Source organism: Malaclemys terrapin, chromosome 1 (genome assembly GCF_027887155.1).
Source record: "Malaclemys terrapin pileata isolate rMalTer1 chromosome 1, rMalTer1.hap1, whole genome shotgun sequence".
In the NCBI taxonomy this organism is placed as follows: domain Eukaryota; kingdom Metazoa; phylum Chordata; order Testudines; family Emydidae; genus Malaclemys; species Malaclemys terrapin.
In genome coordinates this window covers 289,770,663-289,794,795 of record NC_071505.1, presented here as the reverse complement: position 1 = coordinate 289,794,795, position 24,133 = coordinate 289,770,663, and the positions used below count along the sequence as shown (strand labels likewise).

The following is a 24,133-nucleotide window of genomic DNA, read 5'->3' as shown; positions in this document are numbered from 1 at the left end:
GTTAAAAAAAAATCTACATTTTTAAGTTGCACTTTCATGATAAAGAGATTGCACTACAGTTCTTGTATGAGGTGAATTGAAAAATACTATTTCTTTATCTTTTTTACAGTGCAAATATTTGTAATAAAAATAATATAAAGTGAGCACTGTTCACTTTGTATTCTGCGTTGTACTTGAAATCAATATATTTGAAAATGTAGAAAACATCCAAAATATTTATAATAAATTTAAATTGGTATTCTATTATTGTTTAACAGTGCGATTAAAACTGCAATTAATCACAACTATATTTTTAATCTAGTTAATTTGCTTTGCATGAATCGCATGTAATTAATTGACAGCCCTAGTGTCTGAACACAGGAATGATGAAGAGCAAGGTTCTTAACAGACCATTTTAATGAGACTCTTTTGTATCTGGCCCTAGATACTATGGTGACAGGAGCATTATAATTGCCTAAAATAGACAGAATTAGTAGCATAGCTTAGCTACAAAGCTTTTTTTTTTCTGTCATCCCTCAGTTTGGTAAAGTTTGGCTGTCTTGCTAGAAAACCATCTCTGTACTACCTGCAAGTTGTAGCAAGACTTATTTCTTTATTTAAAGTCTCTCTGGATGCGTGGTGCTTATCTTTCTTAACCAGGGCCACACCTGTCTTTTTTATTGTTTTCTAAATTCAGTTTCCAGTTTCAAGTTCAGGTTCCAGTTAACATTTGAGAAACATTCCCTCAATTCAGAACAAACCTGTTTGGTGAGCGAATCTGCTTTCTTTCCCCAACACCCAAGGATGGATTGTTAACCCAATCCACATCTACCTGAGCATGTCTGATCTATTTTCATACTGCTTACCCTCTCCCTGGATGAGGAAGAACACAAGTACAAGCTATCCATGCAGAAGGTACAGTATATACTCGTTCGTTAGCCCATTCATTTATAAGCCGACCCCCCAAGACGGTTATGTAAAAATAGCAAAAACTGTATGACCCTTTCATAAGCCGACCCTATATTTCAGGGGTTGGCAAACTTTGGCTCCTGGCTGACAGGGTAAGCCACTGGCGGGTCGGAACATTTTGTTTGCTTCATTGTTCCCAGCCGATGGGAGCTGCGGAAAGCCCCTTTGGCTGGGAACGGCGAGCCGTGGCCACAGGGAACTGAGGGGCTCCGTGCCTACAGACGCTCCAAGTAAACATAACGACAATGTATTAGATATTCAATTCAATGATTCCATAGAGTTTAAAATCATCAAATTTTGGTGTAGACCAGTTTATAAGCCGACCCCCGCTCTTTGATGCGTCACTTTTTTACCAAAAATATTTGGCTTATGAACAAGTATATACGGTACATAAAAGTTCAGAACAATTACACAAAATTATAAGTTTCAGAGTAGCAGCCGTGTTAGTCTGTATCCGCAAAAAGAACAGGAGTACTTGTGGCACCTTAGAGACTAACGAATTTATTAGAGCATAAGCTTTCGTGGACTACAGCCCACTTCTTTGGATGCATATGCACAAGTACTCCTGTTCTTTTTACAAAATTATAACTGAAATATACAGATATAGCCAACTATCAAGTCCAACTTTCTTACACAATTATTTTTATGAAAATGATGTAACTCTTTCAAATAATTTAGTAACCATAGCTAATCCAAGAAAGATTATAAGATTTGTGGTCTAATAACCATGTCTTTGAACCAGTAATAAAATTCAATTTATAAACTTACAAAGTTATGAATTTAGGTCTTGATTCAGGAAAGCAACCTGAAATAGGAAAGCACTTTGATGCACTCGGGGCCTGAGTGACAACAAGGAACAAGATTATCCCCAAAAAACAAAAATGAACACACAGCCAACTCAAATTTCTTTTTATTAAAAAAGCAGGTGGGATGGGAACAATGATTAAAGGGTTTGTATAGGGGGCAGACAGAGAGGGGGGGCAAGGTTGTGGCAAGGATCACAGACCTGGCAAAAAATTAAAAAATTGAGCTGGGTAGCTGAAGGGAATACTTGAAGCACTCTTACCAAAGCTGCTCCCAGATTATGATAGGCACCCCACTTTTTTCAGACCACTTTAAGCACCCGGATGGGGAGGAGGGGGAACGGATGGACAGTAGACACCACTTTCGAGCAAAAAGATGACTGATTCAGTATGTTCTTTTCTGTTTTACTTTTTTTCTACTCTTTTTACGTTTTCTTTATGTGCTCTAAAATATTAATTTCTTTGAAATTACAGGTATTTCCCTTTTAGGTAATAAAAGAAGGAGTTCTATGTATTTTGTTAAAAATATGCATAATTAAACATCTTTATTGTACACTAAATTAAAGTTAATGAATGTTTTCAGAAGTTAATGAATGCTAAATATTTTCCCGAAAGGAGGGCATTCAGGAAGTCAGACTCTGAAATCTTCCACTCCCTTATCTACCAATGTTTCATATCAACCTATATTGTTGCTGGTACCGTTCAGTACTGTGTGCCTCTCCCTATGTTACCTTTCATTCTTGTTTCTACAGGCTTTTGTAGATCAAGTATTTCTTCTCATGAAAGGTAATGAGCTTCTCCCATTGTTATTTTGAAGCAGTATGAATGTTTTCTGTATAATCCCTGGTGAATTTCATATGGTATGTTGTTTGATCATCTCTCTTCTCTTGCCCCTGCCCTCATTAAAAACCCTAGCAAGAATGGTATGGTGCTGGATCTTTAAAACCCTAAAAATATTTGGATTCCACAATACTATCTAGCATAGTCCACTCATCTACATAGGTCACCTTCCAAAAATCTTTCAAAAGAATCTGACCCCAAATATTTAATTCCAATGGAGACTCATGATATCTGAAAATAGGTAGGCAAAACAGAGGCACAGAAGCATGTTAACCTTGTTTACAGAGCAGCAAATAGAGATCCTACTACATCTGTTTCAAAACAGGGAAGGCAAATCCTTTCCTGCTTATTTTGAGGAGCTTCCACTGTTTGAATTCCTGTGGTAAAATAAGAGGACCAATGTACACGGAAGAATATTGAGTACTTCAGTCACAACCTATATGAAAAAACGTAAGTGAGACTTGTTAGAGCAATGATTAAAGGTCTTGAGAACATGACCTATGAAGGAAGGCTGAAAGAATTGGGTTTGTTTAGTTTGGAAAAGAGAAGACTGAGAGGGGACATGATAGCAGTTTTCAGGTATTTAAAAGGGTGTCATAAGGAGGAGGGAGGAAACTTGTTCACCTTAGCCTCTAAGGATAGAACAAGAAGCAATGGGTTTAAACTGCAGCAAGGGAGGTCTAGGTTGGACATTAGGAAAAAGTTCCTAACTGTCAGGGTGGTTAAACACTGGAATAAATTGCCTAGGGAGGTTGTGGAATCTCCATCTCTGGAGATATTTAAGAGTAGGTTAGATAAATGTCTATCAGGGATGGTCTAGACAGTATTTGGTCCTGCCATGCGGGCAGGGGACTGGACTCGATGACCTCTCGAGGTCCCTTCCAGTCCTAGAATCTATGAATCTATGAATAAGGTTAAATGAATAAAGCTTCAGATATATCTGTGAAAAGACAGGAGTTTTAGCTAAGTAATAGATTAGAAGAGGAAACATGTATTATTTCTACGAAATTACTGGACAGCCCTGTTAATATGTTCAAGGAAAAAATCAGCTGTGTCTCTTTGTTTAAAGTTTAGTGTTTAAAGTTAAACACATTTTAGGTGTTTTGCTGGATCAGGGCCAGAGTGCTCAGCTCATGGCAGGAGCAAATCCCTGTTGAGTCAAAGCCACTTAATAAGGACACTGTGATACGTGTTGAAGCTGTCTTTTTTCATGGTTAAACTTGTGATATTTCTTAAAGCAAAAACAGCAAATACTTTCTAAAAGAAAAGTGATTTGGTTGGTCTGTGATTCTTGTCTGAAGGGTTGAATTAGTGAACTCAGCTTAAAGAAACAAATGAATAGAACTTTTCCCCCTATGCATTTAATTTGTACTGTTTGAGTTGGCCCAGTTGAATGATGATAAATGGCAGGGGGACAAGGTGGGTGACGTAAAAGATATTACTTCGCCTTCTCTAATATCCTGGGACCAACACAGCTACATGTAAATGGCAGGGTCATATTTATAATATATTGTCCATTTCACTGAAGTTAATCCATTCACTGCTGCTAAAAGCACACTGTACAGATCTGATTCATCAGAATTAATGTATTTATACATTATAAACATATCTTTCTCATTCTTTCATTTCCGAGGCACATCATAGACCTATAAAATGGGACCTCTAATATAGGAATCCACAGAATACCCCTTGCCTTGGCCAAAAAATCCAGAGTTGAAATTTCATGTGTGGCATGTATAATGCCTAGGCCACATTATGGTATTTGAGTGAGAAATTATCTGGTTTTATATTTTTTTGTTTATAGGTTTGTTCTTAACATGTTACTTCATATTTAATGGAAGTAAATATGTAAGACAGACTCTGGATGAAACAGAATTAATGGAGGCCTCTCTAGAAAGGAAAGGTGATTAAGAATTATCAGAGGCGGGCAAGCAAGAGACATGCCTAAGGCAGTCCCATGTGTTCAAGGCAGAGAAACAGCCTTGAAACAGTTGTGGGCCAGAAATTCCATCTGTAGTAACTGTGCCAGTTAAAAAGATTTGGCTAGCTCCTTCTCTAACTTGGCAGCAGTGGAGTCAGAGGGAAGACGTGGGGTTGCATAGTTAAACTGTAGAGCTAATTATCTCAAATTCCAAATGCTGTATTTTAAGTTTCTGTGAAGGGTATTTTCTGAGATGCTAAAAATTAAAAATAGCAGGGTAAAGGAGTTTGTATAAAATAATTCTTGTTTTGCAGTACAATAAGCCTTGTTGCTTCTTGCGGTCTGAATAAATTCACTGTTATATGGGCATTTCAGCATCTTTGTATATGACATGCATTGCACTGCAAGGGAGGTTCATAAGATTAAATGACAGGATTATAAAATTATTTGAAGTTATATTAACAATTGTCCATATCACTTTTTGGAGGTATTTTGGGCACACTCTTTCAGCTGACAGGCAAGAGAAAAAATATCCCCTGAGGCCAGTTTTTTAAAAATGACAAATTTCAGCATAAAACAGCTTGCTTTAGTGCTAAAAAGGGTTAAATATGAGGGCAACAGGTACAGGCAGATGTAGGTATGTGATATGTTTGACTGTTTTGCAAGGTGCTATAAATATTGGCTCCATGTAATCTGATACCAGGGTAGGACTGGCAAACTCATGAAGGAAAGTAGATAGCAATGTAAAAGAACTGGAATTTCAGGTCTAGCTGAGTAATCGCAGTCTGCTCCAGAGTAAGGTTGAGACCATTCATATTGCTCACAGATGACAGCAAATGAGAGGCAAACAAGAGGAATATTCCATAGTCTGCACTATTGTCATATCAATCCCTTAGGGTCTCAGCAAAGGTAAGATCATTTACATTTCTGAGACCTGCAGAGGTCTCTTGGGGAACTCTATGGTGGATGAAAGTATGTCAGAGGCCTACAAAATATCAAGATGTGAATAGCATGGTTGGGAGTGGGGGACAAGGTTGGCCAAGAGGACAGGGTTTTATTAATGCGGAAACTATACAACTTTTGCTCAGAATAGTTTGTACCTATTTTTTTTAAATGGTGTATGTAAGTGAAAACAAAAGCTTGAATGCATGATACTGTATTTACAGTGAATCTGCATACATAATATTAATGTGAATGTACATTGCAGAATAAAATGCTTAACTCCTAAGAATAATTTATTTTGTTCAACAACATGCTCTTGGTAATCGGTTAGAATGCATTAGCAAAACAATAAAAGGAAAAAAGAAATTGAGATAGCAGGAAGAAAAGGCCATTAAGATGCAAAACACTCAATCAAATAAGTTGATGTTTTTTACAGGCCTGTTTTTCTTCATACATAGAATGGATGATTATTGAGTTTGGAGGTATGGCACCTAGGCTTAGTTCCAGTTTTAAATAAATATTCCCCCTTCTGTTAAGCTGTGGCTGTTCTAGAATTACCTAGGCCTGAGCAGCAAAGATTGCCCTGAATGAGAAACTTTTGATTTGACCTCTGGAGATAGATTTCTATAGCTGCCTACAGGTGGTAAAAATTTGTTTTACAAGTTTGTGTGCCTGGTAACTTTATGGGGCAGTTGGCAGTTTTACCAGAATTTGGTGGAGGCTGGCTACCAGTAACTTGTGAAGTTTTTTACCTGACCAAAATAACTAACACTGTCCTATCCCAGCTCCTGATTCTGATCTACGATTCACTCCCTTTTAAGTTTAAGATATAACCCTCTATTCAGAAAGGATCACAGTTTTATGTATCTTGTTATTTTAGGAAACAAGATTTTCCCTGAAGTCTTATTTATCAGATGATACTTTTTACCAATGAGTTAATTATCTCGGGCTCCAGTTCTTCAAACCCCACTGGCATACCCCTTCCCATTGAAGGCAGTGTGATTTGACATGGCTCCAAGCATCTGCTTGCATGTTGCTTCTTGCAGTATGAGGGCTTGATTTCTTAACAGCATATCAGTATTTAATCTTCCTAGTTAAAACATGTGCCATTAGACACCAAAACTATTTGCAAGTGCCTTTATTGTATTAAACAGATGAGAATGTATTGACTCCTTTTAATTTTTTGGAATACAAAGCATTTGGTTTACATTAATTCTTAAACTAGTTCTGGGATTTTAACAACTCACATTCAATAAATCAATCCTTGTCACTAGATTTTGTTTAGCCAGATTTTAAAAAGGCCATTAACTCTTAATATTAAGAACTCGTGCAGTGTACTTTCTTTATTTATGTTATGCTGACAATATGCTCAACTTTTTACTCACTATGGTACGATACACAAAGATAGTCCCTGTCTCAAAAGTTTACAATATAGAAAATAAGGTACACTGGATATTCTAGAGGAGGGAATAATTTAATGGTATCTATTTTCCTCTCTTTATATAATTATTACTAAAGACTTGCCTACTCTGTTTTTTACTGAGGCGAAGGATTTGAACACAAAATCTTGTGGCTTGCTGAACTGCAATAGGTATTTTATCCCATTTAATTGGAAAAAATGCCATTCTGGATCAGACTCCATCTGTCCTGCCTTGGCAGTAGGCAGTACCAACTGTTTCAGAGGAAAATGCAAGAGTCCCCAAGTGGGCAGTTATTTGGGAGGGGAATCCTGCCTGTCTGAGAAGCTTGTTTGAAATTCATATCTATGAGAGTTTGGCTTGTGCCGTGAAGCATGATGGTTTATATCAATTCCAAACTTGTTTCTTTTTTAAAATCATATTTACTGTAACTTTGGACCAGGATCACCCAATGAAATTAATAGGCAGCAGGTTTAAAACAAACAAAGAAAGTACTTCCTCACGTAACGCATAGTCAACCTGTGGAACTCGTTGCCAGGGGATGTTGTGAAGGCCAAAACTATAACTTGGTTCAAAAAACAATTAGATAAGTTAATGGAGGATAGGTCCCTCAATAGCTATTAGCTAAGTTGGTCAAGGATAACCCCTGGGTGTCCCTAAGCCTTTGGCTGCCAGATGCTGGGACTGGACAACAGGGGATGGATAACTTGATGATCGCCCTGTTCTGTTCATTTCCTGGCATTGGCCACTGCCAGAAGACAGGTTACTGGGTTAGATGGACCATTGGTCTGACCCAGTATGGCTATTGTTAGGCTCCAATTACCCATGTAGATGTTACTAATACTTTCCTAAACTCTTGGTCTCTAATGTGTCTGTGCCAATTACTTCCACCAGTTCCTTACAGGCTGAATTTTAATATCTTTTTTTTGTCAGTGTTAAATTTGCTGACTTTCAATTCAATTCAATGTCTGTCTGTTCTTGTATTATAAGAAGGGGTAAATAGGAGCACCTTATTTTCCTTCTCCATACCAGTTATATATAATAAAATGGAGGCAAGCTCCTGTGAAGCATAGTCTAAGAATGATAAAGATTCACTGTTATGAGGATGAGAGGAGAGACCAGGATAAACCCAGAGATATTCTGAGGGACTGAGAGTACCAGTCAGTGACCACTGAAACAGAGAATTGTATGGAGAGGTCAGGAAAACCAGCGGAGACAGCATAGTTGTGGGGTAAATTTTCAAAAGTGCCTAAGGCCTGATACGCAGAATTGGTACCGTTATAATTATGTTGGTTAGCAGTGTGATTTTTGTTGTTGTTAATTAAATAATTTTACTGGTATCACTTATTCCCTGCCCCATAAGGAATAAGCACTTTTATATTGGCATAAATGTGTACACATTTGTGTGTGTGTGTGTACGGCTTTAACTATATTGGTTTAATTAAAGTGGTATAAATTTCATGGATAGAAAGACTTAGGAGCTCAAGTCCCATTTTCAAAAGTGACTTGGGCACGTATGTTCCTAAGTCACTTCTGTGCTTTTGAAAATTTCGAACTCACAAATTTCAGACTAAGTCATCTGGTCCATAATTGCCATCTGAACAACTCTATCAAAGTACTTTGCAAAGTCAGATAACCATTTAACTTATAAATCAACACTTGTATGTTGTTTTGAGGTTACCTCAACCCCTTCACCACTACCTCTCAGCCTTTTCAACAGATTGCAGCAAAAGGGAGTGAAGGAATTAAAGTCAGAAAAAGGTTATAGCATAAACAAGGTTTTATTCCTTAATGTTAATACTCTGGAAGGGAATCCTGCCTAATATTAAATATTCAGCTTAACAAAGACTGTCATTAATGGAAAGATATTCATGGAAGGTTTGATTACCTGGTGCCAACAGGAACTTTTTATGACCTGTGTCCATACTGCCTGGAATCCTTTAGAGTATGTAGTTGTTAGCTGAAAGTTATGCCAAGGGATTCAGTCCATTTTTTTTTATCAAGTTTTAAATAAAAATGTTATGTTTTTTGATAAAACAGAATAACCTGACTGATTTCTGTCCTTCTCTCTGCACTAAAGTGAGTCTATAGTTCCTGGCAATGCGGCCTGGTTTCAAACCAGGCTGTGGAACATTGATGTCAGTGGTGTTCAAGCTTCTTTAGTTATGGACAAAGAAAAGGCCACTTAGGTTACAGCTGTCAGATCTGCTGCTATTGTAACTATTTATCCTGAAGTAACTCAGAAATCTTGTGCAGAGAGTTGGTTCCTCTTTTCCTCACTGGTAGACACTGAGAATAGCTGAGGGCAATTGCTTGTTCTTCTTGCATGTGAGTTTCTACAGTCTTCCATCTTGTTAGCACCTGCTCCATGTGTACAGTGCCTAAAGACACTTGGAGAGATCATAAGGCATTTTGGGTTGCTTTGTCTCTCAGCTCTGTGTTTCCTTTTCATCACACTCCGATATTACATTCTCACTACTTTTTCTGACTGAGATATAGTTCTGAATGCCGTGAACTAGATCTGGCTCAATCCTGCTAAGACAGAAGTGATGCCTATTGGCAGAAGGAAACATTGACAAGGCCTGGACAGTGGTGTCGTTACCATCTGTGTGTTTGCCTGACTTCAGCCAGGATGGTTTGTGGCCTCTTGTTTCCTAAATTCCCAGGTGACAATGCCCTAGTGTCTTTTTCCCCTCCTCACTCCAAGGAGGGGGTAAAGGCTGGGCAAGTGGCTATTGACTTTCGACAGTTATCCACAACTTTGTCACCTTCAGCCTAGATCAAAATAATGTGCTCTACTTAAGACTACCTTTGAAAACCACTTGGAAACTTTAGGTAACACATAATGCAGCTGTCCCTGTTCTAGCTGGATTGAGCCATTTTTAGCACATAACACCCAAGCTCAGTTCCACACCAGAAAAATTATTCATGTGCTTACTTTAAACACAATGGGATTGAAATCAATTGTAATCAATGGAATTACTTATGTGTTTTAAGGTTAAGCACATGTTTAAATGTTTTGCTAGATTGGGCCTAGATGCCTATATTTTTCTAGGGTCATTTCCTGGTGTTTGTGATGCTCTGTAAAGCCCTGCATGGGATGGGAACCAGCAGCCTGAGAGGGAGGTCCTCTCTCATCTTGTATTTTGCCATAAGTTTCAACTGGAATGTTCTTGCTGTTAGTCCCAGGAATTGAATGCTCCAAGACTGGTGGCAGAACTTTCTTAGCAGATGGCCCATGCCTTTGGCACATTTTGCCCTGGGTGTTCTGACGGTGTCTTTTAATAGGCTTCAGAGCACAGTGTTGAGAGTAGTTATTTTCTTAAGTTTTGGTTTTGCTCAATTTGATGGGTGATAACTACCGCAGTGTGTAGCATTGATGCACTCTCTGCTTCCTATTGTTGGTAGCAGGTTGATGTTTTGCATCTGTGCTTGAATGACAAAGCCAGAAGGGCTATATGCGTTAATAATCATTAACTTTAGCCCTGTTTGGGAGAGCACTGAATGGTAACAGTGATAGAAACCAGGAATGCCAGTTCTGAAGGGATCTCTTACAAGCTTTACTGAACTGACCAAATTTTGATAAGAATGGCCTCAAGCAGAGAGATTATGCTGCCAGTCAGTGGGATTTCATGTGGGAGGAAGTTGGAGGGCCTAGTAGGACTCTAGCGAAGGTGTGGAGTCCCAGATTGCTGAGGTCTTCCTGCAGGGTCACCAGTGAAAATATATTTCTAGGGTGTAAGTTGGCTAAGCAAATCTTCTGGAAGGCTCATCAAGGAGTTTCGGAGTTCTTGAGACACAGCAGAAGAAGTAGAAGAGGATTTCCAGGGAGACAGAGAGTGTGTATTCCTGTATAGTTTAATTTTAGATAAGAATTAATAAGTGGTTATTCATTTTTCATTAGTTTATTGTATATAAAGTTCTGTTTTTACTTGCTACCCTGGTAAGTTAGCCTGTAGTTTTCAGTGTTAGAAATAAGTTTATAGGTATCATGTTTTTCTTTTTTCTAGGGATTAATTGCATGCGGTTGGGCTTATAAAGTGGGAACTACTGTGTGTGTTAATACAATTTTCATGCTTTGCTAAGGTTGTAACTGATTCATATACATCCTTGAGCTTTAGGAACCACCTGTTTTCCACCCAGTATCACAAAAGAAGCAACAGTGAAACATTTTCCCATGAATAGTACTGACAGTTCACAAAGCGCTCAATGTTTATAACAGCAAAGAGGCCAAAGACCATTGAAATAAACACACAGGCCATGTCTACACTACAAACTTACGTGGGCCTAAGCTATACTGACAAAACTGCTGCAGTTAATTCATTCCTTGTGCTGGCAATGTGCATACTCACCAGGAGTGCTTAGAATCATAGAATCTCAGGGTTGGAAGGGACCTCAGGAGGTCATCTAGTCCAACCATCTGCTCAAACGGGTAGGGATAGCTCAGTGGTTTGAGCATTGACCTGCTAAACCCAGGGTTGTGAGTTTAGTCCTGGAGGGGGCCATTTAGGGATCTGGGGCAAAAATCAGTACTTGGTTCTGCTAGTGAAGGCAGGGGGCTGGACTCGATGACCTCTCAAGGTCCCTTCCAGCTCTATGAGATAGGTATATCTCCATATATTATTAAAGCAGGACCAATCCCCAACTAAATCATCCATCAGCTTGTATTGATGCAGAGTGCAGTGCACTGTGGGTAGTATCCCACTGTGCAACTCACCACTATCCATCAGTGTCTCTTGGAAAGATTTTGCAATGACTGATGGGGCTGATGTGAGTCGCACAGGGGTGACTGGGCACATAGGGTCAACTTCCCATAATGCAGTGTTTTCCATCTCATAATTTCATCTGCATCCCATAATGTTCATGTCTTCTTTTCAAAATCCCACAAACCCACATGGCCCCTCTCACTGTCCACCATCTCTGACAGAAACATGGAGCCTGCACCGCTCTGCATTAATTGTTTGCTTTCAGAACTGCTCAGCACCAGCCAGGATATGTTGTGAACTAATAAAGATGAATTATGTTCCAAAAAATAGAATTTTATTCTGTGACATGAACCAGGCAATTCATAAAAAACATGTAAAACTTAAAACTTAATACATTAAGCAAACAGAACTTAGGAAGGAGAAAGAACAGTCATTCATTTCAGGTTACACATACACTGACCTATGAAAGTCACGGTTGGTGTATGTGAGGCTGTGTTTGTCTTTAATGTCCCCTGGGGTGGAGTGGTAAGGGCAGTACTCTGACCTCTGATGCCATGTGAAATGTTTGGGAGTGGGGGGGCAACTATAGGGAGGTCCTGATATTGAGTTTTCAATGGGATCTAGGGGGAGGTGAGCATGGGATTGTTGAACTTACAGGTCCACTAGAGTCTGCATCAAGGGATTTGCTGCCTGAGAAGTGTAAACATCTCCTACAGTATGTCCCTCTTCTTTTCCTGCACCTTTCTCCTCTCCACTCTATCTTTCTTTAGTGTCTACAATGGTGACCCTCTAGGACCTGTGCTCATTCTCTGATGCAGCACTGGCTTGCAGAATCTCCTGGAACATGTTATCCTGAGTCCTCTTCTTTCTCCTCCCTATTTGGCTCAGGCATTCCACATGTGTAGAGGGGGAACCCTATAGGTCGCAATGGCAGCAGCTGCAGATATAACACACAGAGGTACCATTGTCAGTGTAGTCACAATGGAAATCGAAACTTAAGATGCTGAGTGAATTCACTCCCCTTGCTCCATACAAGTTATAAGTACTACATTCTTACTTTTTGCTTGGGATCGATTGAGTATGGGACCAGTCACAGCACCAGCTCTGGTGAGTGTAGCCCTCCCAGGGTTGAGGAAATGAGGAGGAAGTAGCTCGGTTTCATGTTTCTAGTTGTAGAAGGCAACAGAACTGAATACCGGCACAGTTTTCTACAGATGGTGGTGATTTTAGCTGATATTTCACTCCTGAGGATAACAGAGGCATTGAGAGCACAACTTGTACTGACATCCCAATGCTGCCCCAGGTCTGTATGCTGCTAGCCTCTGTACTGCAGTGTAGCCTGCTGAAGCTATAGCTGAATGGCATGGGAAAGTGTCCTACTGTGGCAGAAGAAATAAGGCAGCCCTCCCCAGAAACTTTCAGCAGAGGGTTGCAGACTACCTCCTTGAAAGTTTCATCGAGATCTCTATGGAGGATTCACAGGACATCCCGGTACACATACATAAACTGATTCCCGTGGCTTCCTCTGTCTAACCCTGGAGAAGACTAAAAAAGCAGATAGAGTTGCTATCTCTCTTGGTTGTTCTTCTACAGTGGTTCTCAAACTTTTGTACTGGTGACCCTTTCACATAGCAAGCCTCTGAGTGTGACCCTTCCCCCCCCCCTTATAAATATATAAAAAAGTGATTTTAATTTAACACCATTATAAAGCTGGAGGCAAAGTGGGGTTTGGGTTGGAGGCTGATAGCTCACGACCACCATGTAATAACCTCGCAGCCCCCTGAGGGGTCCCGACCCCCAGTTTGAAAACCCCAGTTCTTCTACCTCTACTAGCACAAGTCAAGATGAGTAAATCAACATATGTATCCTGCTACTTTGGGGTGCCATCCCTGTAATTTCAAAATAAACTGCATACTTACTGGAGGTTCCTTCCCCTGCATTGGGCTCTCCTGTGTTCAACTTGCAGTACTGGCTGGACTGAGGTGGAGTCAAAAAACAGATCTTGGCTTGTTGCATAGCTGGATCCCATGGTTGCCTGTTTCCCATACTCCTCCTCACTGATTACGGCAGGGGCCTTTGGCTTGAGCTCCTTGGTAGTATCCTTGATGCTATTGCGGGCGGTGATAGGGTCTCCACTGAGGATGACATGCAGTTCTTTGTAAAAGTGGCAGATCTGTGACTGTGGATCAATTGCTGGCCTCCTTGGCGTTCTTGTGCTTGCTGCAGCTCCTTTGCTTTCATGAGGCACTGCTGCTGGTCCCTGTCATAGCGCTTCTCCTGCATTGCCCGAGCAATCTGCTTGTAGAGATGTCTATGTTTCTACGTCTGGTTCAGAGCTGAGCCTGTGCAGCATCTTCTCCCCACAGGCCCAGGAGATCCAATATCTCCTGTGTACTCTAGGCAGAAGTGCGTCTGGAGAGTGTAGTTGGCATGGTCAGCTGAGCAGTTGCACTCAACAATGGACTGGAAAGCTGCTAGGTGTGCTCACCAAGCTGGGCAATCGGGAAAAGCAATTTAAAAAATTTGCAGGGCTTTAAAGAGGAGGAGGGCTTCTAGTCTGTGACCCAGGAAGCAGAGTTCACAGTGGTGAACAGAGAGCTCAGTGTAGGGTATTGTGACACAGCTTCTGGAGGCCAGTAATGGTCGATGTAGGTAAAGTAGGGTCTACACTCTCATGGTGTCGACCTAACTACATCGACCATGACTCTAGGCCACTTGGGGAGGTGGTGTTATTCAGTTGGCACAGCGAGGCACTTACATTGGCAGGAGCCAAATTTAAGTGAGACACATGCACAGTTAAGTCGATGTAAGTTGCCTTGCGTTGACCTAACTTTGTAGTGAGGACCAGGCTAAAGTTTCATGGACTTCAGTGGGTTTCGGATTAGGCTCATAGTGTTGTGGTTATGTGACTGTCTTCTAATACAGGGGTTCCCAAGCTTGGTTCGCGGCTTGTTCAAAGTAATCCCCTGGTGGGCCGCGAGATGCTTTGTTTACCTGAATGTCCGCAGGAACGGCCGCTCGCAGCTTCCAGTGGCCGCGATTCTCTGTTTCCGGCCAATGGGAGCTGCGGAAAGCGGTGGCCTGGCCTGCGCCGCTTCCTGCAGCTCCCATTGGCCAGAAACAGCGAACCACAGCCACTGGAAGCTGCAAGCGGCCGTACCTGCAGACACTCAGGTAAACCAAGCATATCGTGGCCCACCAGGGGCTTACCCTGAACAAGCTGCAAACCAAGTTTGGGAACCCTTGCTCTAATATGAACAAAAACAAATCACTTTGTTTGACATCTACATTCTGTTTCTCATTTTATAACAATCTATATCATAAAACTGTGCCAGTGTAGTCTGATGTAATATCTAAAAACCTATTTCAAACGTATATTAAAGCTTGGTTCCTATATGTGTAACTTCATGTCCCACTATTGTCAGTGGTTCTCTGATCAGTTGTAAGAATCCACCTCCATTAATCCCTTTGGAGGATCGGGGCGTAATTTGATAAACGTCTTACTACTGTTGCAGCCATAAGTCTATAATTCATATCAAATGCATAACAATGTAGACTGTGACATTATATAATGTCTAGTTATATAATCCAGCTGTCAATGTACATGTTTACCAAATGTCCTTGTGCAGAGTTCTGTTGGGGCTGAGGAAAAGCAAGATTATTTTCAACTTCTTTCCAAAGTATAGATATAGGTCCATATTCTGGATTGATGCTGGAAAAAGTTCTATTTAAATATTTCTGAGAGCTAGAAGCACAATTATACATTTGCAAAGATGTTTCTATATTTTACTCTTCTTATGCCAACTTGACAGAGGCTGCACAGATTCTATTTCAAACTTAATTTCTTTATTAACCATTTTCAGGCTGAGACACTCCGTAATAACAAGTCTTGGTCAGTTTTTACTTTTATGATTAAACTCTCAACTCCCTAAAAAAAAAGTTGTGTAGTGGAAACACTGGTATAACATTTTAAATGGTGTCATATTACAAAACATAGTTTTGCCCCAGCTACTTTATTTCATTAGTTCAAATGTATTTAATAGTTTGCTGCTACAGCATATGCTTTTGGGTACTGGGTCTATGCTGTTTGCCTGTGTATTATGAAATCCACCATAAAAATGTGTTTACAGCTAATGAAAAATTTGGGGAGTAACACAATTTGTTTTTAAAACTATTTTTTTCCTTTTAAAAATATGCAGCATATTTATGTTCAGTCTCTTTAGAAACATATAGTTCTTTGTTTGTCCTTGAGAGTGTTGATGATGTTGAGGCTCTGGAAGACAGATGCCCATAGTAGGGAGAGAAAGTCCTTTCAGAGGTACAAGCACCTGATCCTTCCAAGAAAGAAAAAGAATAAATATGATTCTTTAATGTGTGTGTAATGTTGATGTATCCATGTTTTACATTTTTTTTAGAGCACTCTGCTTTATGCCTTATCACAATCTTTGTGAGGCCTAAATACAGGTAACCATTTGTGATTTAATAAAGATTTTAAAAACAAAAAGAAACTCTGATAAATGTATTTTTAATGATCAAGTAAAAACTAAAGTAGAAGTTGAAACTTATAAGAACCTAGTTATCCATCAGTGGTCACAGGTAATTGCTCTTCATGTTATGGAGAATTATGCTCTAGCATCAATGGAAGAATAAATCTCCTATGCTAGCTTTCTGAGGAATGTGTCTAGTGCAGTGGTTCTCATACTTGTTTGATCAGACCGCCTTTCTTTGTGTCTGTAGTTGTTCATGTGCTCTCCCCCTCCCCCAAATACATATACCGCTATGCACCTCTGAAGGCAGAGCAAAGAGAATTGACTGCCGACCGGGCGCCCTGTTCTGAGAGCAGTGCCATGCCAGCAGCAGCACAGAAGTAAGGGAGGCAATGTGAAAAGTTATATTTGTCATCATTTTTTGCAGTAGACTTAGTGCCCCATTGCTGCCCTTACTTCTGCGCTGCTGCTGCCACCGCGGGGCTGACAGCCAGAACCCTGCCACCCCGGAGCTGACAGCCAGAGTCCCGCTGTCTCCCAGTGAGGGATTGGGAGATGGGGGAAGGAGTGCCCAAGCCCAGGTGGCGGGGCTCTGGCCGTCCCCTTTGTCCCCGCCTCCCATGTGTGCGCAGCCCTTCTGCACGAGCCCCAGCCACCTGAGGATGATGGTCAGAGCTCTTAAAACAAAACAAAAAACACACCCCTCTACACACAGCTCGTGCCTCCCTTGTCACATTCCCGATTCTCCCTTGTGAGGCCCGCCCCATAGTTTGAGAACTGTTGGTCTAGTGGATAAGCAGGGAACCCAGAATCAGGTTATACTCCTGGCTTTGCCTCCAGTTTTCTTTGTGACCTTGAGTGACTTACTTAACAACTCTGCCCTTCCATTTCCTCCTTTGTAAAAATGGAGACAGTAGTATTTGCCATACAGTACTGTGCAGTTTTAAATGTTTGCAGAATGCTTTATCATTGGATGAAAAGAAGTTCCAGAAGTGAAAAGTACTGAAGTATCTTTAGCACTCCACAGTGCAGGATGTGTCTGAGTTTGTTCATTTACCCTAATTTAGAACCACTGCTGTTAATATATCTACTTTTTTTCATTGATAGAAAAATTCAAGTCTGTAGGCCTTGCACACTCACTCAGTGTCTGGACTGTGATGCTTGAAAATTGGTATTGCTGTTCCTTGGTTAGAGAAAGTGCAAACAAAATTTCATCTTAATGAAAAAGTATTAATTTATCTATTGGGGAAGGTTTAAACTATGTATATACTCATTCATTAGCCCATTTGTTTATAAGCCGACCCCCCCCCCCCCCACCCAAGATGGTTAGGTAAAAATAGCAAAAAACTGTATGACCCTTTCATAAGCTGACCCTATATTTTAGGAGTTGGCAAACTTTGGCTCCCAGCCCGTCAGGGTGAGCCGCAGGTGGGTCGGGATGTTTTGTTTACTTGGAGCATCTGCAGGCACGGAGCCCCTGAACTCCCAGTGTCCGTGGTTTGCCATTCCCGCAGCTCCCATTGGCGGGGAATGGCAAACTGCAAACACTGGGAGCTGAGGGGCTCAGTGCCTGCAGGCGCTCCAAGTAAACAAGACGTCCCAACCTGCCAGCGGCTTACCCTGACGGGCTGGGAGCCAAAGTTTGCCGACCCTTGCTATATTTTAAAAGCTGGCATCACAAGCAACACTCAAAAGTTTTGCTAGAATTATTTTAATGTAATCTAACAAAAAAAACTGTTATAACAACTGAACAAATACGTATTCACCTTCAAAATTACAGTCATTTAAAATTAGTAAATGGATATTTAAAACAAGTAACTTAGAAGAATGAGACTTTAAAAAGTCTTAAAATCCTTCAAAGTCTGAATCAGTCTCTGATTCACCAAACAGTTCATTAAACTCTGCTTGAGTCACAGCTGCACCTGCATCGTCATCGTAGATGTCAGCAGTGTCATCTTCAGAGTCAGATTCCTTATCATCAGCCTCTGTTGTATCATCAAATATGGCATCATCTTCTGACCCGTCGAGTGCATTGCTGATACAGCATTTCCTAAATGATTTTTCTACCATTTCCGAGGGAATAGGCACCCATGCGTCCTTGATCCACTGGGTGACCAGATTGATTTCGGGCTTCATAAGATTCCCGCCTTTTGTCAACTTCGCCATGCCTGAGCACAGCCATTCAAACCACATTTTGCGTAGCCTGTCCTTAAAGGGTTTGTTCAGGCAGACATCAAGCAGTTGTAGAACTGAAGTTAAGCCTCTAGATCTTACAGCCAAAGTAGTTTTCATGTTTTTGGCCACATTTTTCACCTCATTCGTCTTGTGTGCCCTGAACATGTCCCAAACAAGCATAGCAGGTTTCTTGAAAAGTGCTCCTGGTCTCTTATTCCACACTTTTTCCAGCCATTCAATAGTCCCACTTTCATCCATCCATCCCTTTTCATGTGCACGTATAATGACACCAGTGGGAAATTTCATGTTTTTAGGCAAGGTTTTTCTTTTAAAAAAAAAAACAGGAGGGAGCTTTGATCCATTTACCAAACATGATGAAACCACCATAAAATGGATTTTTTTTTATGGCCAGTGGTTTTAATTTAAAACTGTTTTTTAACTAAAACCGGTTACCGTTCTGTTGCTTGGGAGATGGAATGTTATTGGTGTTTCATCCATATTTCCTATTTGTGACAGTTCAAATGCATATTCCCTTCAATATTTTATAATAAATATTTGAAAAGATTCGATTTTTTTCTTCCAGATCTCTAGGCAGCTTTTGCGCAATCTTTGTTCGCTGACGAAGCGAGAGACTAGGACAGTTCATGAAGCGAGTACACCAACCCGCTGATGCGACAAACATTGATGGCTTTACTGACTTGTATTTGTCGTCTTTCGACATTTGCAGAGCATGCAGATAAATTCCAGTTCTAGTGACAATGTACCCATTTTGTCAACATTCAACAACCCAATTATTGAGATCTTTCTCTAGCTCAGGAAATGTCCACCTCGTTGGACATTTTTTTTTTCTTGCTTCTTGGCATGTCTTTTAGTGGTGTTTTATTTTTTTGCCATTATCTTACTTGCTTCTCATGGATACAGAATTCACAAGCAGTGGCGCAATTATTGTTTGCTTCTGCATATTCAACAACTTTAATATTGAACGCTGCATGATAAGAAGACCTTTTTCTTTTGATTTCACCGTTGTTCATTTTAAATATTAGTATGAAAATAGAGTATTGTAGTTATAGATTTTGTAGGACTTTATATAGGAATGTCACCTGCTTTATCAATAATAATTTGACAGCGTTCTTTGTTTATTTCAAAGCAGCCCTGTAGATTGGCATGTCTGTAGGGATAACAGGCTATTTCAATTTTATTAGAGATTCCATCGATTCTGCACGTTATATTTTCATATTGGCTCAAGACTTATGAGGTCCATTTCTAGCCAATCTAGTCCACTAAACAAAGCCTTTGCAACTTTAAAAGGCTGCAGAATTGACATCAATAAATGGGTCGGCAAACTTTGGCTCCTGGCCATTGGGATAAGCTGCTGGCGGGTCGGGACATTTTATTTACCTGGAGCGACTGCAGGCATGGAGCCCCTCAGCTCCCTGTGGCTGCAGTTCGCCATTCCCAGCCAATGGGAGCTGTGGGAAGTGGCGCCATTCCCCACAGCTCCCATTGGCTGGGAACAGCGAACTGCAGCCACAGGGAGCTGAGGGGCTCCATGCCTGCAGACGCTCCAAGTAAACAAAACAACAATGTATTAGATATTCAATTCACTGATTCCATAGAGTTTAAAATCATCAAATTTTGGTGTAGGCCCATTTATAAGCTGATCCCCGCTCTTTTATTTGTCAATTTTTTACCAAAAACATTTGGCTTATGAATGAGTATATACAGTACTTTACTTTTGCTGCTGTATCCTTCATTTTGAATATCAGCAAACAGGCTGCTAGGTGGCCGATGTGAAATGAGATTAGTGAGCATATGACTGACACTATTGGCACTTGCATTTTCTCAAAAGAGAGGCAAAGAAATAAATGGAAGGGAGGTTAGAAATGTCCCTCAAGATTAGAAACATTGAGAGGCAACCTAGAGTCGTTGCACTGCTGCAACCTGTATGTGTATTCTGAGGATATATAAGAGACTCTCACAAATACTATAGGTGCTTTACAAAATAATTTATTTTAAGGTTGAAAAATTAAACAAATATTTTTAAAAATATATTCATGTGGCTTCCATTAAGAAGCCAAATGAGTATATGCCCTTTTATTTAGAGCTATGATTATTTTCATGGGGAATTTAACTTAGAAATTGGGGGGGGGGTTCTCATGTTTGTACAATCTTGGGTTTCCTGATTTTGGAAGATGAAGATTGAGTGCTTTATACAACACTCTTTGTTAACATGTAATTGTAATTAATTAATTAGGGAATACTACAACAGACATTGTGTCCCCTGAGAAAGGAAGGCCCGGCTGTTGGATTTCCTGAAGTCATAGCACATGACATCTCCTCCCTAATTAGGTTTCTTGATGCTAGGGAAATAGAGAGGCAATTCCATTCTCCCTGTCTTATTCCACTGTAAAAACAAACCAAAGAATCTGTATCCCCTCCCTTTAACAAGGTCAGTATTGTATATAAACACAGTTAATAATCAGAAATGGCTAAATGCTGTTCCCTTTAAAGTCATTTAGAAATTTTGTCTTTGACTTTAATGGCCACAGGATCTGGCTGGCTCAAAATATATATTTCACAGTTGATTGCTATATGTCTGGAAGCTGGCGCAGACTCACCCAGCAGCGCCTCCTGCTGGTCACTTCCGGGAATTAGCTCTCCAGCTTCTAGAGTGCCCTCTTCAGGCCAGTGATCCACCTTGCCACTGCTGGCCTCCATATCCCTACTGGACCCTGGTGCCCCTTTAACTGGGTGCTTCCCCCCAGCAGTACCCATAATTCTGGGTCTCCCCCTCCCAGGGGAACCCCCACCCACTATCCCCACTTCATCTCAGAATATGGCTACTGCCAGTCACCATCTAGCCCCCACTCACTGGGGCAGACTGCAGTGTACTCCACTCATCACAGGCAAGGTTGGGTTGGACCTGCTGCCTCTCTCTGTAGCCCCAGTACTGGTCTTAGGCCCTCAGCTAGGCCCGCAGCCTGGGGGTTTTCCACACTGGAGCTACCCAGCTCCTCTAACCTTCCCCAGCCCTGCTCCACTTCTCATACCCTGCTCAGCTCCCTTGCAGCCAGGCCCTTCTCTCTCTACAAGCAGAGAGAGACTTCCTATTTGCCCCTCGTTTCCCTGCCTTTATAGGGCCAGCTGAGTCTGTTTGGGGCGTGGCCCCAGCTGCAGCCACTTCCCCCAATCAGCTCAGCCTAAGCTGCTTTCTCCAGCCACAGTCCCCTCCCAGGGCTGTTTTTAACCCCTCGGGACCGGAGCGGGGTGATTACCCCGCTACACTATTTAATATATAACTTGTGTCTTAGGACAGTGGTTCTCAACCTTTCCAGACCTCTGTACCCCTTTCAGGAGTCTGATTGTACCCCAAGTTTGTACCCCAAGACTCTCTGTCTGCCCAGCTCTGAAGGCAGTGCTGCCACCAGTAGTAGTGCAGAAGTAAGAATGGCAATACCATACTGTACCACCTTTACTTCTGCCCTGCTGCTGGCGGCAGCCACTGCCTTCAGAGCTGGGCATCTGGAAAGTGGGGGCTGCTAGCTGGGGCATTCATGTTGTTTGCGACAAGGGAGAACTATTTTTTTAATCCTGCCCCATCCCGCCTTACAATACCCACTCCACCCACTCCCACGTTGTTTGTTGAATTTTTATCCTTCTTCCTCTGTTATCGCAGCAGTACATGGGGGATCCCTGTCCTGCTTCATTGTTCTAGAGCCTGTTGTAAAACTAGGCAAATAAGATGAGTTGGCATACCCCTTGGAAGATTTCTGCGTACCCCCCCAAGGGTACATGTACCCTGACAGAAAACTGTCTTAGGAGATCTGAATTTAATGCAGTGGGTGGAACCATGGGCTGATATTTTCAAAAATAGATGTTTAAAGTTAGGGTCCTAAATCCATATTTAGGCACTAAATATGAACTTAGGCATCTAGCTTTAGGCACCTATTTCTTGAAAATCTTGGCCTATATTTTAAAAACGTTTCTCAGCTTTTTCTTATCAGTTTACTTAATATACGAGTCATATAAATAAGATCACATTTTATGTCCCATTTGAAAAAATGTGATACAGTTTATCACTTTGAGCCCATTTCAGCTGGCTCTACCTTTTATTGCAGCTTAATAAATTAGAACGTGGGAGTTGTAAGCACATATCCCTCCAATGAAGCTGTTTACATTCCTAAGTTGCATTTCTGTTTTTTGCTATTGTAGCGTGCAGTTTTTTGCATGTTCTAATTTGCCATGACGTGGTCAGTGCTGTTTCCTTCCTGTTGCTTGCAAGCCTGTGCTAGAGATAAGGATACATTTACAGTACATTTTAAAAAGAGAGGCTGCTTAGTGTGAGAACTCCAGGGCTTTCTGGATTTTAGAAGGATTAGTTAAAAAGGAGTATGTATTTGTTTTATCTAGTCTTTGCTTTAGGAGTTAACCAAGATAAAGTGAATCATCCATTTAACTGGCAAAATAACAACTTTTCAAAATTGGGCCAGCAAATGAGGAGGAGAAAACAATAGTACCTGCTGTATCCAATAACTTATTAGATTGCTCTGGGATTTTATATTTTGCCTTGAATTTTCTCTTAGATACTTCATTAACAAGTATGGGAGCTGCATGCTGAGTATCAAGTGAAAAATAAAATGTCAATAACTATTGTATTTAAATGATCTTTTTTTGTTTTTACTTGTCAGTATGCTACTTTTATTTTTATTTTAATCTGATACACTTTGAAACTCATGTCCCGCTTGGTGAAACAAACTGAACTGTTTATGAAGCACACTAAATTAAACTTGTTCTTATCTGTAAAAATAAGATCTCTAAAGATACGGGAGTGTCTGACTTTATGTGATGTAGATGTGGATCTTTTTATCACTCTGAACAAACTCTTATGGCTGTGCTGTACAATTAAGGCAACTACTTATTCATTGTAATATTTTTGTTTTTCAGGGGTGAAAGGTTATCTAACTGAGGACATTTCAGGAAAGGTTTCCCCGGGTTTGTTTATCTTTGAGCAGGGAAGAACCCAGGAAGATTGGCTGTCCAGGAATTATTGGCCCAGACACCTGGTTCATTTCATAATCGTGTTTTCCTGCCTGACTGGATACTGGAAACAGTCTCCATTCCTTTACGTTTGACAGCATTTTTCTTCTTCTGTGGAACTGAGACCTGGGAATGCTTTATTATGGCAGCAGTTGTACAACAGAATGAGCTCGTGTTTGAATTTGCCAGCAACGTCATGGAGGATGAGCAACAGGTATGAGATAAAAAAAAGAAGCTATATTAGTTTGTCAGTGATGTGCGTATTCTAAAAATATCAGAAAACATGTCGCCCTCTTTTTTTTTTTTTTTAACTAAACATTGAGATCATTATTACCACAGAAAATGTTAGCACGGTTTCGAAAGTTCACTGTTGCTTCATGCAGTGTTTGTGAACAAAGCAGAAAATAGTTCAAGTGCTTGGTAGTCATGACCTTGTGACTTCTGTGGTATTGAAGAGACCATTTCTTTATTGTTAACAGATCTGTGCCAGTAGATCCCATTGGTAGATGCAGAATTCCAAAGCCCTAGTATTTAGCAGTCTTTTTAACCCTTCCAATACACTTGGATAAGATTATAAATATGGGGAGGGTGATACTCCACAGATAGCCAGAAAAACCACCAGAAGGTTATCTTGGATACCATATGTACATTATGGGTTATTTTCTGAACTGTATTATTATAGGGTTTTGTCAGCTACTCAAAAATGCAACTAGCAATTTAAACTCCAATAATTTATTTAGGCTAATGTCTGTCAATTACAAAAAAAAACCCTCCATCCCCTTCAAACCATTCTCTCAATTAGTTATCTAAGCCAAGCCCTGTGTCTAAATGATGTAAAATCTGCCTTGACACTATA

At 40.6% G+C, this 24,133-nt stretch overlaps 1 protein-coding gene across 6 annotated transcripts in view; it reads left to right on the top strand.

Annotated features, from left to right (window-relative positions):
• ELF1 (E74 like ETS transcription factor 1) overlaps positions 1 to 24,133 on the top strand; it is a 125,505-nt gene that overhangs the window by 57,697 nt on the left and 43,675 nt on the right. For 4 of the 6 annotated variants that reach the window (XM_054013801.1, XM_054013827.1, XM_054013819.1 and 1 more), the window contains exon 2: positions 23,185 to 23,491. In XM_054013801.1, the coding sequence (XP_053869776.1) occupies positions 23,420 to 23,491 (72 nt within the window). In that variant the 5' untranslated portion in view covers positions 23,185 to 23,419. Of the gene's footprint in view, positions 1 to 5,340; positions 5,422 to 22,607; positions 22,630 to 23,184; positions 23,492 to 24,133 lie in introns of those variants that run through there. The other 2 variants (XM_054013810.1, XM_054013833.1) reach the window with 2 other exon arrangements.